The sequence below is a fragment of the Danio rerio genome, chromosome 13, assembly GCF_052040795.2.
Source record: "Danio rerio strain M-AB ecotype USA chromosome 13, GRCz13ab, whole genome shotgun sequence".
Classification (NCBI taxonomy): domain Eukaryota; kingdom Metazoa; phylum Chordata; class Actinopteri; order Cypriniformes; family Danionidae; genus Danio; species Danio rerio.
In genome coordinates this window covers 31,228,315-31,242,792 of record NC_141033.1, presented here as the reverse complement: position 1 = coordinate 31,242,792, position 14,478 = coordinate 31,228,315, and the positions used below count along the sequence as shown (strand labels likewise).

At 34.7% G+C, this 14,478-nt stretch overlaps 2 protein-coding genes across 2 annotated transcripts; one reads left to right on the top strand and one right to left on the bottom strand.

Annotated features, from left to right (window-relative positions):
- The first annotated feature begins 148 nt into the window (after positions 1 to 148).
- Positions 149 to 7,225, top strand: pcgf6 (polycomb group ring finger 6). The gene is given in 10 exon segments (NM_001089369.1): positions 149 to 452; positions 1,165 to 1,264; positions 1,426 to 1,522; positions 1,771 to 1,826; positions 1,937 to 1,996; positions 2,104 to 2,224; positions 3,018 to 3,045; positions 3,175 to 3,273; positions 5,898 to 5,984; positions 6,499 to 7,225. Coding segments are annotated over 10 exon segments (834 nt in total). The 5' UTR covers positions 149 to 314; the 3' UTR covers positions 6,547 to 7,225.
- A 1,588-nt stretch (positions 7,226 to 8,813) lies between these two features.
- Positions 8,814 to 14,112, bottom strand: inaa (internexin neuronal intermediate filament protein, alpha a). The gene is given in 3 exon segments (NM_001144784.1): positions 8,814 to 9,472; positions 11,626 to 11,750; positions 13,053 to 14,112. Coding segments are annotated over 3 exon segments (1,425 nt in total). The 5' UTR covers positions 14,109 to 14,112; the 3' UTR covers positions 8,814 to 9,228.
- Positions 14,113 to 14,478: the final 366 nt, after the last annotated feature.

Sequence of the window (14,478 nt, the reverse complement as noted above, 5' to 3'; positions counted from 1 at the left end):
TAGATTAGTGATCCATAGAGTGAAGTATATATATTTAAAGTAATTTGGTATCTAAAAAAACATTTTTGTTTTCCCAAGTGTTCTTTTCTTTTGGGGACTTTTATTTTATCCTCATTATACTGCGTCATCATCTGAGTATTGCGCGCACACCGTGAAGGTGCACAAGTGGATTGAAGTGTTTATTTCAAAACTTATCCCTGGAATAACTTTTCGCGATACGTGTTGAATGAAGTCGCCCAGCCGCTTCAGAGAGACCGGGACGGCATCTGTAGTTGTTCTCCAGCAGTTGTTTTAGGGTTCACTTTCCGTGCTCTATGGACGAAACTGTGGACAGAGCGGTTGAGGAGCGGGAGGGATCCACGCGTGGGTCTGTTCGGTCTGGCGCTTACCTCAGCGGAGAGGACGAGACCCGCGACACTCACGGGGCTCCCAAACAACAAGCTGACGACGAGGTATAAATCAGCGAATGAGTGGAGGTTTTACTTCAAAAATGTTTTTGAAAGCTGTTACTTATCGTAAAAAAGCTAATTAAAAAACATAAGGTTAATGGTCTTTTCATTTACAAAAACCGTGTCATAACAATACGTAACGTATGCAAATATTTGTACTCGTATAACGTTACGTGTGTATTTGTACTTCGACTTAATACTAAGTTATTGTTTTGCAAAGCTTTGGAGAATAACGTATAAACTATAATTCTCATGCGAAATATAAATTTTACATTGTGTATATGTGGGTGTATGTATACAGTTGTAGTCAGAATTATTTGCCTCCTGGTAAATTTAAATTCTTTTAACATTTTTCCCACATAATGTACATACATATAATTAAAAATATTTAATGTACATAATATTTTAGTAGGTATATTGCAAGACACCAGAGTTTAGGTTAAAGTCCAATTTAAAGACTTTTCTCATTAGGTTAATTGGGCAAGTTATTGTATTGAGTATATATATATGAGAAATATCTGGAAAAAAAATAAAATTTCACAGGAGGGCTAATAATTTTGCCCTCAACTGTATACATATAGTTCAAAGATGCCTTAAATCCTATGCGTATTAAACTTTTTTGTCTTAGGAAGAACCTTTTTTGATCCACTTCACTATGGTGTGTGTGTGTGTGTATTCTCATTTTTTTCTAACTTGTTTTATATGTTGTTTTAAGCCCTCCCTGCCACTTAGGGATTTCTATCCATATATTCGCTGTGCCCTTTGCAATGGATTTTTCATTGATGCCACCACCATTACAGAGTGTCTTCACACTTGTAAGTCTACAATCTCACATTGTAGCTGTGTGTATATATATATATATATATATATATATATATATATATATATATATATATATATATATATATATATATATATATATATATTATTTTTTTCTAGTTGTGTAACCTGTGATTTGAACTATTCCTCTTCTCAGTTTGTAAGAGCTGCATTGTCAAGCACTTTTTCTACAGCAATAGGTGTCCGAACTGCTCTATTGTTGTACATCAGACACAACCACTCTACTGTATCAGGTAACTTTAAATTGGTTTATGTCATTTTGTTTTATCATTTTCTTGTTTAACCTTGCAGACTGAATTTTTGTAGTTGTTTACTAGTTTTAGTTCATCACTTGAGATTTTGTCTGGCTGTAATGTCCCTTGTGTCTAATTACTGCTAGCTGGCAGTAATAGCCTGGTCCTTCGGGATTCTTGTGTGCTTTAGTGTTTAATTACTGGTCATGTTTTAACATGGGAGTCAAATTTCATCCTTCTTTTTCTAGACCTGACAGACAATTACAAGACATTGTTTTCAAGATGGTTCCATATTTGGAAGAAGGTTCGTGTTTTTAACATTTTACGATACATTTTTTGTCTCAGTTTGTCATGTGAGGTAATATGTAGAAAAACATTTGACAGAAATGATGTTGGTTGTTTTTTCTCTCGCAGATGAAAGGTCACGAATATGTGCATTTTATAGACTGAGAGGGCTTGAAGTTCCTAAACCAGGTTTGTTCATGCAATCTGACTTTATTTTTTAAATATATGTATAATAGAAATGTTTCTAGAATTGAATTTGCTTATGATGCAATGATTTTTCTCTTAATTTTCCCCAGTGGCATCACCGGCTGCATACCCAGTGAAACTGCCTCAGAGACAGAAGAAAGACCTGGTGCCTCAGTCTGTTTTTACTATTCCCTCAGAGCTGGATGTGTCTCTGATGTTGGAGTTTGTGGGGTTAGTTATGTTGACTGTAGTTAAGCACATGCGTCAAAGAAATTTTGGATTCTGCATCAAATTAAACGTACAATATTGATATTATATATACATAAAAAAGCATATACAAGGCATTTAAAATGTGTATACTATATATGCATATATAATGTCTAATGCTTGAAAAATAACATTTTTTCTTTAACCCTAATATAATTAAATTCCAGTTATTTTTAGACTGTTGAGGTGATGCAAGGAATTGCGTTTTGATTAAATTCATGTTTTTAGTTTTTTTTTTAAGTTAATATCACTGATTATTAACTATTCATTAGATAAATCAAGCACAATCGTTTTTATTTCATGCTGAATTAAATCGTTCTGAATGCTTTACGTGTTATGTTCACTAGATGGAGCTAAATTGTCAAAAACCAAAAGACTCAAAGCTGTGATTCTCAAACTGTGTGACTCTTAGCCACCTCACTGTCCAACACAATGTTCAGCTAAGATTTTCCATTGGTACTTCAGCTGTAATTATAAATACACTTTGTGTTTTTTTATGTAAAAATATGAGTTTAAAAATGCTCGAGTGATTAGTTTTGTGATCACAACTAATTATAATCCTTTTTTTAAAACAAGCTTTTTATTGGGAAATGATTGTTCCTTGTTTTATGTGTAAATTCGCATTTCAGTAATCATTTTTTATTTTTATTTTTTATGATAATCTCCCAGTTTAAGAACCACTGGCCATTTTCTCTTTGTTAATTTTTATTCTCATCTAACATCTTTTTTTTATTTTGTACATATGTTTGATTTACAGTGCTGAGAAGGGTGTAGAGAACTATAAGGTAATATTCATGTTGCTGTATTTGTGTTTATGAACAGCTGAATAATTATGTAGAATTGAGCTGAAATTGTTGTGTAGGCCTTACTGAATTCCCATCTTTTAATACCCTGATTATATTTTCACCCTCAAGCCGCTTGAGAGGAAGTATGTGCGTGTGTCTGGGGAAGCTACTGTCCGTCACGTGGAGCTTTTTATCAGAAGGAAGATGGAGCTGAGTCAAAATTGCAAGGTAATAGGAATAATGTGTGTTTTTTTTCTCTTGAACTCTAATCTGACCCAATGATTTCGAACTCAGCGTTTATTTTTAATTGTCAATCTCTTTTCTGTATCATTATGGTTAAGGTTTCAGTCATAAAAAACTTGCTTTCATTAAACCAGACACATAAATCCTGCCTCAGACGGTCAGCAAAGTCAGTGGTTTATAAAGATATTTATGGTGAAACCCCCCTGGCTGTTTCAGTCACTCAATAATTCATACTGACAGTGCTGGATATATGAATCAGGCAGCAAAGATATGCTGAGTCATTTGATGCAAAACATTCTCTTCTGACTCCTTATCTGACTAAATCATTTGTCGTCTTTAGGGTTTCCACTATAGGGTAATTTTGTGAATGTGTGATTAAAGAAATGACGTTATTAGGATGTTCCTTTTCCCTCTCATCACTTCAGTGACTCTCTGTCACACTTCAAAATCCTGACACATTGCCATTTAATTAGTTTCCCTCTAATCCCAAGTCTGGTTAAGGATTTGAGACCATGAAAAAAAGCACAGCTCAGTCAAGCATAGAAATGAGTGTCTGCAGCTGTGATTAACAGTGATCGTGTTTGAAAAGAAAATCTAGTGCTGTCTCTTTTTTTTAACATTGACATTATTTAGTTGTAGCTTCTCAGAGTGTCATGGCCATCTGCAGTTTGTGAGCTGTATTTTTAACTGGCGAGACTCAAGTTTGTATCATTATTTTTTGAATCTTAGATTGGATTGGATAAGTGCAAAAATAATCTTTGAATTTATTATATATACGGCCTAACTAGGGCTGCACAATTAATCGAAAAAATCACGATTTCGATTCGACCATCCACATGATCTTAATTCAGCATGTCTATGATTCAGCCAATTATATTTTCAAGATTATCAGAGAAGCATGAAGGTGGTTGCACAAGTGTTGTTTTAAATACCTTGGTCAGCAAAATAGACACCTCCAAATAGCGTTAAAAGAGTCACCTACCGTAATAAGTAATATTTTACCCAAAAAATGTCATTTCTGTCTTCATGTATTGACATATTTGCGGCCGCAAAATTACACATGAGCTGACAGTGAGCTGTTTTTACCACAGTAAGGACTTGAGAATGATGTGAACCTGCCTAATGTTATTGTTGTTTTACCATATGTTTGATAAATAATAATAATAATAATAGCCTACTCATGTTAACCTTTATTTTTACATTTACAGAATCGTGAGAAAATTGTGATCTTTCTTTTATGTAAATAAAAATCTTGATTCTCATTTTAGCCAGAATCGTGCAGCCCTAGGTCTAACTAATGTAAATGGTAAACATTAAGTAAACGGCCAACAATATAATATGAACTAAAATACAATTTAGCAGCACTAAATAACATTGAACATGAATGCAAAAGAATTAGGGAAGAAAAAGTTTTGGTTTTTCACAAATGCTGATTTATCCTTATTGTTATGCAGTCAAGAGCAGTGAGGCATTTGTCATCTCTTCAATTAAAGTTTATCACTCTTAAAATCCAAATGAGGTGACATGGTGGCTTAGTGGATAGCACTGTCACCTTACAGCAAGAAGGTCCCCGGTTCAAGTCCCGGGTGGGTCAGTTGGCATTTCTGTGTGGAGTTTGTATGTTCTCCCTAGCAATCTCAGATTTTTGAGGCAATTTTTTTTCAAATGAACTTAATGTGTTAAACAGAAGTTGTAAAATTAAATATGTAAGATCATATCAAATTCTTCATAAACAACTTCTTTGCTGTGGTACTAACATCACAATATGTAACATCACAATATACAAGCTTCAAATTTTTGTGTTTTGACAAGTGTTTTTTGTTTTATTTATTGGTAGCAAAAGCAATCTATGTTAATTGCAGTACTCCTGTAAGTGGACACATGCAGCAGTTGTTAGTGAAAGCTGCTTGCATGTTATGAGGCTAACAGTCATATGTGGATTACTGGCTTAAGGTTTTTTCCTGGCATCCAGGCACTCAGTGTTGATTAGCTAATACTGATTTGGCCCGGCGAGGAACACCTCATAGTGCCAGGGAAGTCTGCAGGAATAGAGGTGAAAGACAAGACACTGTGGTTGGTGTTCTTTTGCTCTTGGAGCTCCAGGAAAGCCGGCTGTGCCCTGCTCTACATACTAGACTCTAAAAATATGCACATTTTGGGAATAGACCGGGGGGATGTATTGTATGTGCATTAGGAGTGCATTTCCGTCTGACATTTTAGGGTCACTGTGAAAAAGCGGTCCTCTAAAATAATGTACTGGGATTCAAGCACAAACTTTTATTAGTAGTGTTTGCAAAAAGAAGCATTAAATATTTATTATTGCTTATATTAGTTTATATTTTTTTCATGATGTTTTTAATCCATACAGCATTATCTTAGTCAGAACCATGCTTCAAATTATGCAGTATATTTACTTTGAATCCATTTTAAAATATAGAATTGTGCTAGTCATGATAGTAGGGAATGTGCTTTAAATTATGCTATTTAACAAAGAAATGTTTGCTATGACTGTTGCAAAGTGATCAGACTTAAAATGACAAATGAAAACCGATTTTGAAAAAATAAACCATACTTGAATAATTCACATGAACATCTGTTTTGTTTTTCAGGTTGATGTTGTGTGTGGAGAGCATATTCTCGAACAATACCAGTCTTTGAGAGAAATTTATAACACCATGGGCAAAAAGGCATTGCAGGTAAGTGTCTGATGTAATATACCCGTTATTATACATTATACACTTTTGCATTGCAATGTTTTTGTCATTATAAATGCCTTTCAAGAAGCCTCCATGTGTCTTTGTGCTTATTCATTAGCAGTGTCGCTGAGGTGTTTTTATAGAGACTGTCACTGTCAGATGTAAGCTGTTAATAAGTGTGAACTCGGGTACCTTGCACAATTTGTGTCACCACTTTACGCAGAATTACATTAGAGCCTTACCTGCAGCCTCAAGTGAACCTTTATAAATTATTCTATTATATTTATTTGCTGATCAAGGCACATTTTTTGTTGTTATAAACATTTGTGCCATTTATTTTTTATTTTTTTTTAATGTTCAAAATTTGTAATCTTTGGTAAAATGTTAAAATTAATGAATAGTCACTTGCACATTAACCAGACTAATGTGTTTTATATATTGCCGTATTTAAAAAAAAAACTAACATTTATAGTTGTTTTTATCCTTAATACACATTTCTTATTCTCCCATTTAGGATGGCATGCTGGTTCTGCATTTTGGACTCGTTCTGCCTACTCAGTAAAGAGAGATTACAAAAGACAAACTACGGTGATAAATACAGTCCGCAGTGCTATTTTGAGGGCTAAAGTGAAATTTATTATACCACAGTGAACCTATGCATTGAATTTTTGTCTTCCTGGTTGCCTTTTTTCAACAAATGCATTAAGAAACATCAGCACTGATGAATTATTTCAAGCAAATACTGTTTTTAACACTTTCCAAAGCTGTGAAGTTTCTGTAGATGCTATTTTAAATGTTTGCGCATGAACAACATTAATTATTTCATGCCTTATCTCAAAGAATGTTGTTTTTGCAAATCAGTTAAGGGTAAAATGCATTGTGCCTTTAGATCCGCAGACAAATGGTTCGGTTAAAAAAAAAATTCACTGAAATATCTTTACATTATTTGAATTTTTATATTCCTATATGATTTTATTCTGCGCAAGAACAAAGGTGTTCTCTAGTTTCATTGCCTTTCTCTCCTTGACTCTTCTAGGGAGGTTTAATTGTTTCTGTCTATTTTTCTTTGTTCATTTAAGATGAAAATGTTTTTACTACTTTATACTTGCCATATTGTGTTGTTTTCAGGGCCTTCAGTGGGAAAAAAAGTATTTTGAAATGTTTTTTTTAAACATCTTTACAAATAAATGTAAATCTGTGCATGGCCAATCAGATCACATTGCATAACAATACAATGCAAATATTCCAGTCATTTTCCATTTTTCCAGTCATATTTTGTTTTGTGTAATGTTCTTGTGGCTACACAGTGGCTCAGTGGTTAGCACTGTTGCTTACAGCAAGAAGGTCGCTGATTCGAGTCCTGGCTATGTCTGTTGACATTTCTTTGTGGAGATTGCATGTTCTCCCTGTGTTCGTGTGGATTTTCTCCAGGTGCTTCAGTTTCTCCCCAGAGTCTAAAGACATTCGCTAAAGGGGAATTGAATAAACTAAATTTGCCAAGGTGTATGAATGTTTCCCAGTACTGGGTTGCAGCCGGAAGGGCATCAGCTGTTTAAAACATGTTGGATAAGTTGGTGGTTCATTCTGCTGTGGTGACCACTGATGAATAAAGGGACTAAGCCGAAGGAAAATAAATTAACAAATGAAATGTTCTATCAGCAACTGTTATACACTGATTTTGTAATCAAATCAATAGTCTGTTGTAGTATTTAATCAGAAAATAGTTCCAATCATTTCTCAATAATTCCCAGTCTCCAGTAGGAGATTTCTTGTTAAAAGCCAAAGCCATTATCGTGAATTACTCTGGAGAGTCAGAGGCTCAGGGTGAATAGATGCTCCTCACTAACCCATGGGGACTGTTGAAATTGTTTCCAAGGTAACTGCCTAAAACACCCTGCATAATTTCACCTGTCTGAATACTTCAGCACATCAACGTTCAGTAAATTACAGCATTGGTTTGCCATTGCAAACAATTTCAAAACTAACGACAGCAAGGTTTGGTTTATCTGATACTGGGTTTATGGATTAGTGGGTGGGAAACAGCAAATAAGAACAAACCAGCAATGCTTTGTATTAGAAAAATAAACAACATACAAGCAGAAAGCTAAATATTGCAAAATTAAATTCGCTTGCCTATTTTATTAACTCTAAACTGAATTGTCTATGCAATTAATAAGCATTGCTTGTAACAAGTGAATATGGCAACACTTTTGAAGCATTCTTTAAGAAACGGCACTTAAAAAAACTACCTCTCGACAGTGGTTTATTTAAAAAAATAAACTGATTATAATGAGTCTTTGGGTATTACACTATTGCTAATAAGATTTTTTTCTATTGCAATTTTGTGTGCAGCAGAAGTCAAACAGGTTTTAAACAAGTAATTGATGAATAAGTTGTGGCGGAATATTCAGTTTTGTGTGAACTATCCCTTTAACAAATAATGTCCTAATAATGTCTGTTGGCTGTTAATATAATGTGTATTAATGTAGTATGGTTTATATTTCACTCTAAGTATTACTTTCAATTAGCATGGATGTATTACATTTAACAAATGTCAGTAACCTTTATACTATTGCTTAAGATTATATTTCACTTAAATGTTCTTTTCAAATAATCCTGAAAAGATAATTTCATGGTTCTCACACAACCTGTAAGCAGTGCAACTGTTTCAACACTGATAATTACACAAAATGCTTAGACTATCTTAAAATGACAGGAGTAAATTACATTTTAAATTATAGAAAGTTGTAATATTGTTCATAATAATTATATGGGATAAGTAAAACCATTGATATCACAAGTAATTCATGACTAAAAACAAAACCAATGATTTTAATGACTGACTTTATTGTATTTAAGGCATATATGTGTTACAGTTAAATCAGTGGTTTGGTCCCTTATTTGTAATATGCCATGGTGCTTACCAACAAACATTCAATAATATTGTGAATTTATCCATAATCAGATTTAATGCTGGTTATATCTTGATCATTCCACCATACTGAGGCTCACATTTATAATCCTAACATCATCAACGAGGCTAAAAACTCTCTGAAACTACATTTAAGAAACACAGGCAATATTTGAGGTCTAAGTTGTTATCACCATAACAATATCTTAAACGTTTGATTTTACCCATTACCATAAACATCAAACGGCAGTTTTCAGCTACAAACAGTGATTACTCTGCCAAACACTCAAAAGACTGCTGGGAAAAATCGCTAGATTTGTAAACCCTAACGTTTTAGTTAGAATTAACATCAACAGCATCATTTTTTTCTGTCTTCTTAATCCCAACGTTCTCATCTGTGTTTTCCTCCCGCTTGGCTGCTGTCTTGGATTTGGGATGTCCCTCTTCCTCTCTCTCTTTTTTAGGATTGCGGGTTGAGGTGAAAGCAGAGCGGCTCTGATAGCCATAAGTGATGCTGGGTGTGCTGGAGAAAGTCACTCCAGAACTAAAATGGGTTTCTTCACCTTCCAGTAGCTTCCTATGAGGACATCAATAAAGACTGGTTAGTCAAAGGATGTCAAAAGTATGATAACTGTAGTTTAGTGTCAGAGGACAACAATCAATTTAATATATGTGCATGGTGCAGTGTTGTTTTTCCTTCTACAGCAGAATGAATTCTGATAGGCTTTCAATCTTTTCATTCATAATTCTAACAATGTCATTTTTTTGTTCTGTCAAAGTTGTAGGTGGATTCTGCTATTTTATTTTAATTTGGATTTTGAGAACTGTATTTTTTCATCATTATCTAGGGTGTCCGTGGGGCCTGAAAATATGTGAAATTTTAAAAACTGAATTTTAAATCTTAAATCCACTGAAATGTTTTGTTGTATGTCTTAAATCATTTTAAACAGGTCTTATTTTTGCTTTGTCTAAGTGTCGGGCCAACATCCATCCAATCACCAACAATACATCTTAATAATACGTTTTATTGCAGAGATACAATTTACAACAGCAGTTGAGGGAAAGATAACTAAAGACATGTATATGATTCCTCGTGATAATACCTGGTTATTAAAAAATCCTTAATGTTTTAAAGTTTTAACCCTGCATAAGTCTAAAATGTCATTTGTAATGGTTTTAAAGGCCTTTAAAAAGTCTTAAACTTGACTTGATGAAACCTGCAGAAACCCAGTTATTATACATTATATCATTATTTTAGCACGTCAATATTTATAGTTATTCTTAGTTTGAACTAATATTTGATTTCTCATGCATTAGTAGAATTGAGCTGTATTTATTATCTTGGCTTTGAGATAAGAGAAAACATCTTATTTTATGTCCACATTAAATGCAAGAAAAGCGTCTATTTTTCACCATGGTCTTCACAGACTTCACAGACAATAAATTAAATGATCTTCATTCAGCTTAATAGATACCTTTCTGTAAAAATCAGATAATGCACTTATTCTGACACATACTTATTAAAATATATGAAATTATGGTCACTATTTGATGATCCATTTGTTGAATTTAAGTTACATTGCAACTAATTATCATTAGAGAATAGACTGGGGTTGGGGTAAGGGTTAGTGTAAGTTGACATGTACTGGCAAAGTTTCTTATAGTCAGTTAAATGTCATTTGAAGCAACAGTATAAACAGATATTAAGCCACTGACAGCCTACTAATACTGAAATAGACCATCAAAATAAAGTGTTACCTAAATTATCTGCTATTATACAAAAAGTCTTGTACATGTTTTAAAAACATATTGCAGATAAATAGTAGTATTCTAGTGGTTTGAATGTTGGTGACAAAATATAAATATTTAAAAAATAAAGTATATTATTATTAGCTGCACTGTGATCCTTGAATATTATTTTAATACGCAATTAAATGATTCTTGTTCTAAGTATCCTTGACAATATTCTTTTGTCATAAATTATTATCAAGTTGGTTTTTTAAAGTTGGTATGGATTGTAATTATTTTTTGAGCTACATCGCATTTTTATTGTTTTGATTAAGGCTGGACTATTTTGGAAAATCGCAATATGTAATTTTGCTGCAATTTATATTGTGATATGAATACAATTTCTGCAGATGAATTGAATAGCTCTATTTAGGATAAAATCATTACCTTAGATTGTAATAATCTTGTTGAGGAGTGAATAGGTAAGATAGAGCAAAGATAAAAGTGAAATAAGTCGTCAGATATTCAGATACAGTAATACGATACGATATTATCATGATATTTTGCCCCTGATAATGATAGATCATGGTATCAGCGATATATCACAAGAAAACCATCCACAATATCATATTTGTAAATGAAGAGGGAAATATATCAAAAAATTACAAGGTGCATTTCTTTTAATAACAGCACATATATTTTCTTAGGAATTGCAACATTGTTATATGTTCGTTCTGCCATTAAAAGAAGTGCCACCTCATGCATATCGCTATTTTGTCCGGTCCCTATTGAATAATCAAAGGTAATGTAAAATGTTAACACTGTACATTCCTTATTGCTGATCAACAAGAATAATCAAACTCCACATTGCAGATGCTGCGATGTATGGCGAATGCACACATTGCGATATCGATGCTGAAACGATATATTGTGAAGCCCTAGTTTTGATGCTTGACACCCCTTTTGTTTTTGAACAGTATGACTGATTAATCAGTGCTTTACCTGTATGCTGCAATTTCAATGTCTAATGCCATCTTGACGTTCAAGAGATCTTGATATTCTCTGAGGTGACGGGCCATTTCACTCTTAGTATTTCGAAGTTCAAGGTCCAACTGCCCAATTGTTTCCTGGTTAATGGATAAAAAACACATTAGCTTTAGTGAAAAGACTTACAAAAAGAGAAAAGAAAAAGAACCCTTTTCACATTCACATACACACTGATTAATTAGCTTTGCACCTAAATAGGCTGTCCTGTAAAAGCTGATCTCTTGGCCTTGATCAGCCGTCTCGACGCAAAATTCCGAAAGACTAATCTGATTTACACGGCCACTTCTTTCACTCTTAAGAGATCAAAGGTCATAGATCATTATAGATATTTATGTGTGGATACTTTATATGGTGACATTTTAAACTTGCACATCTATAAAGTGTTTCTGTCACATCAAAATAAACACATATGGAATTTATGTTTCAGGTTTCTGCCACCAAGTGAACATGACCTTGCATAAACCTCTCTTGCAAAATCCTCTTTATGAAGAGACCGTTCTTAGTGGCATTAACCTCGGCCACCTCTCTGCGATTAGTTCAGCACCATGGACAGAACTCCCGGCTTGTTGACAGGGCAGTTCAAGCAGACTCATCCACGACCTGTGCTGTAATTCATGCTTAAGTATTTTTAACATCTTTACAGTTCTGCTATAATTATCAGACTTACATTTTTCATGAGCTACAATAGCATGATTACATTAAATATTTAGATATTTTAGCTCATCTCTGTCACATGACTAGATCATTTGAATCAACTAATAAAGTAAGAAAAGGTTATTAATTATTATCTTTAATTAGTTATGATTATAATTATACAGTCACAGCATCTAAAGCATGCTCTTTCCCTAATGCATTTATATAAATTAACATAAAATCTTAACATTGTGTTAAAATCAATGTATAACAATTAAATGATTAATAGACATGTTTTGTATTTGTATTTTGCTAATGATAATGATGATGGTTATTATTACTGAATTAAATGTTCTCTTTTTAATAATCAATGGTTAAAAAGAAAAGTGAAATAAAAAGTAACATCTGTATTATAAAAAATATAAAAGTTGTTTGAATAAACTGATGGGATAGATAGATAGATAGATAGATAGATAGATAGATAGATAGATAGATAGATAGATAGATAGATAGATAGATAGATAGATAGATAGATAGATGTGGTAAAAAATGTTAATAAATATGGTATCTTTATGTTGATTTATTATATGGAAACTGAAAATGTAATTTTTAATACATAATATACAAAATACTAAATGTTTTAATACCAAACTTCATATACATTATTGTGTGGAGATAGATAGATAGATAGATAATTTTTATGGATTTTAATGCATGGTATTTTACTTCATATTGTAATTTGTGTCTACCTGATAACCTGCGACCTCTGCATTGTGTGCTTCTTCCATCTCGCGGATCTGCCGTTCAAGTGACTCGTTTGTGCCTCGCAGGGTTTCAATCTCGATGGTTTTGGACTGTAGCTGTCGCCGGTAGTCGTTGACCTCCTCCCTAGTGGCCCTCATGGCCTCGTTGGTCCTGGTGGCCTGTTCATTGAGACTAGCAAACTTTGATTTGTACCATTCCTCGGCAGACTGCAGGTTTTTAGACGCGAGGGTCTCATACTGGCCGCGAATGTCCTTGAGGGCCGAGGTCAGATCAGGCTTGGACAACTCCACTTCCACAGATATCTGTGCCGCCTGGATCATATTAGTCAACTCGGTCACCTCTTCGTCATGCACCTTCCTCAGAAAATTGATCTCATCTAAAAGTGATTCGACCTTTCTCTCCAGGTCTACGCGGACCATGGTGGCATCATCCACATCTTTCTTGTAGGATCTGAGCGTCTGCTCTGCCTCCTCGCGCGCTCGGATCTCCTCCTCAAACTTGCCTCGAAGTTTCTGCAAGTCTTCCTCGATGCTGTCGCGTTCAATGAGAATGTGCGATTTCTCGTTGTTTAGCTCGTCTACCTGAGCTCGCAGGTCCCGGATCTCCTGCTGATAGAGTTCAGCAAGTCTGGACGGCTCGTTCTGCCTCTGGCGCAGACTCACCAGTTCGGTCTCCAGCACTTTATTGTGCTGCTCCAGATTGCGCACTTTCTCGATAAACATCGCGAACCGGTCATTGAGTCCTTGCAGCTGTTCCTTTTCATTGGTTCGAACGATTTTAAACTCGTTGTTCAAAACAGAGGTTTGAGAGAAATCCACGCTGTCGAAATGGACCGGCGAGAATGAAGATGACCGGCCCGATCTTTTATAGTAGCCCGCAGGAGAGGCGCTGCTGCGGGAGACAGACTGAGACCTGAAGCCGCTGGAGGACATGGAGCTCCGGGGAGAGACATTGCTCATTCTAGAGCCGGCAAAACGAGGGTTGTCCCCGAACAATTTTCTGTAGGATGAAGACATGTAGTGGTCTGATCCGTAACTCATCTTCGTCACAACTAAGGGAGTCTAAAACTGGTGTGCTTGCCATTATATACCCGGCGGACTGTCCCATTTAGCAGCCTGTCATATTCCCTCTGGTAGTGACTGTTAAGACAAGATCATTTGCTGAAACATTCAGGTGCAATAAAGTATTTAATGAGTTGTTGTGATGTAGCTGGGAATCGCGTACACATAATGAACAGACTTTCTGGCTGTGGAAACTGCGGTGTGTGTCGATGGAACTGTCCGACATTGCGCAGTGCTGAACAGACCCGCAATTCAACAGTTAAATCCATTTAGGTTTCATTTAAGAACATTTTAAGTATTTATGCCTTAAAATGTTTAGATGCCTATGCTGTTCCAGTCTGGACATTGG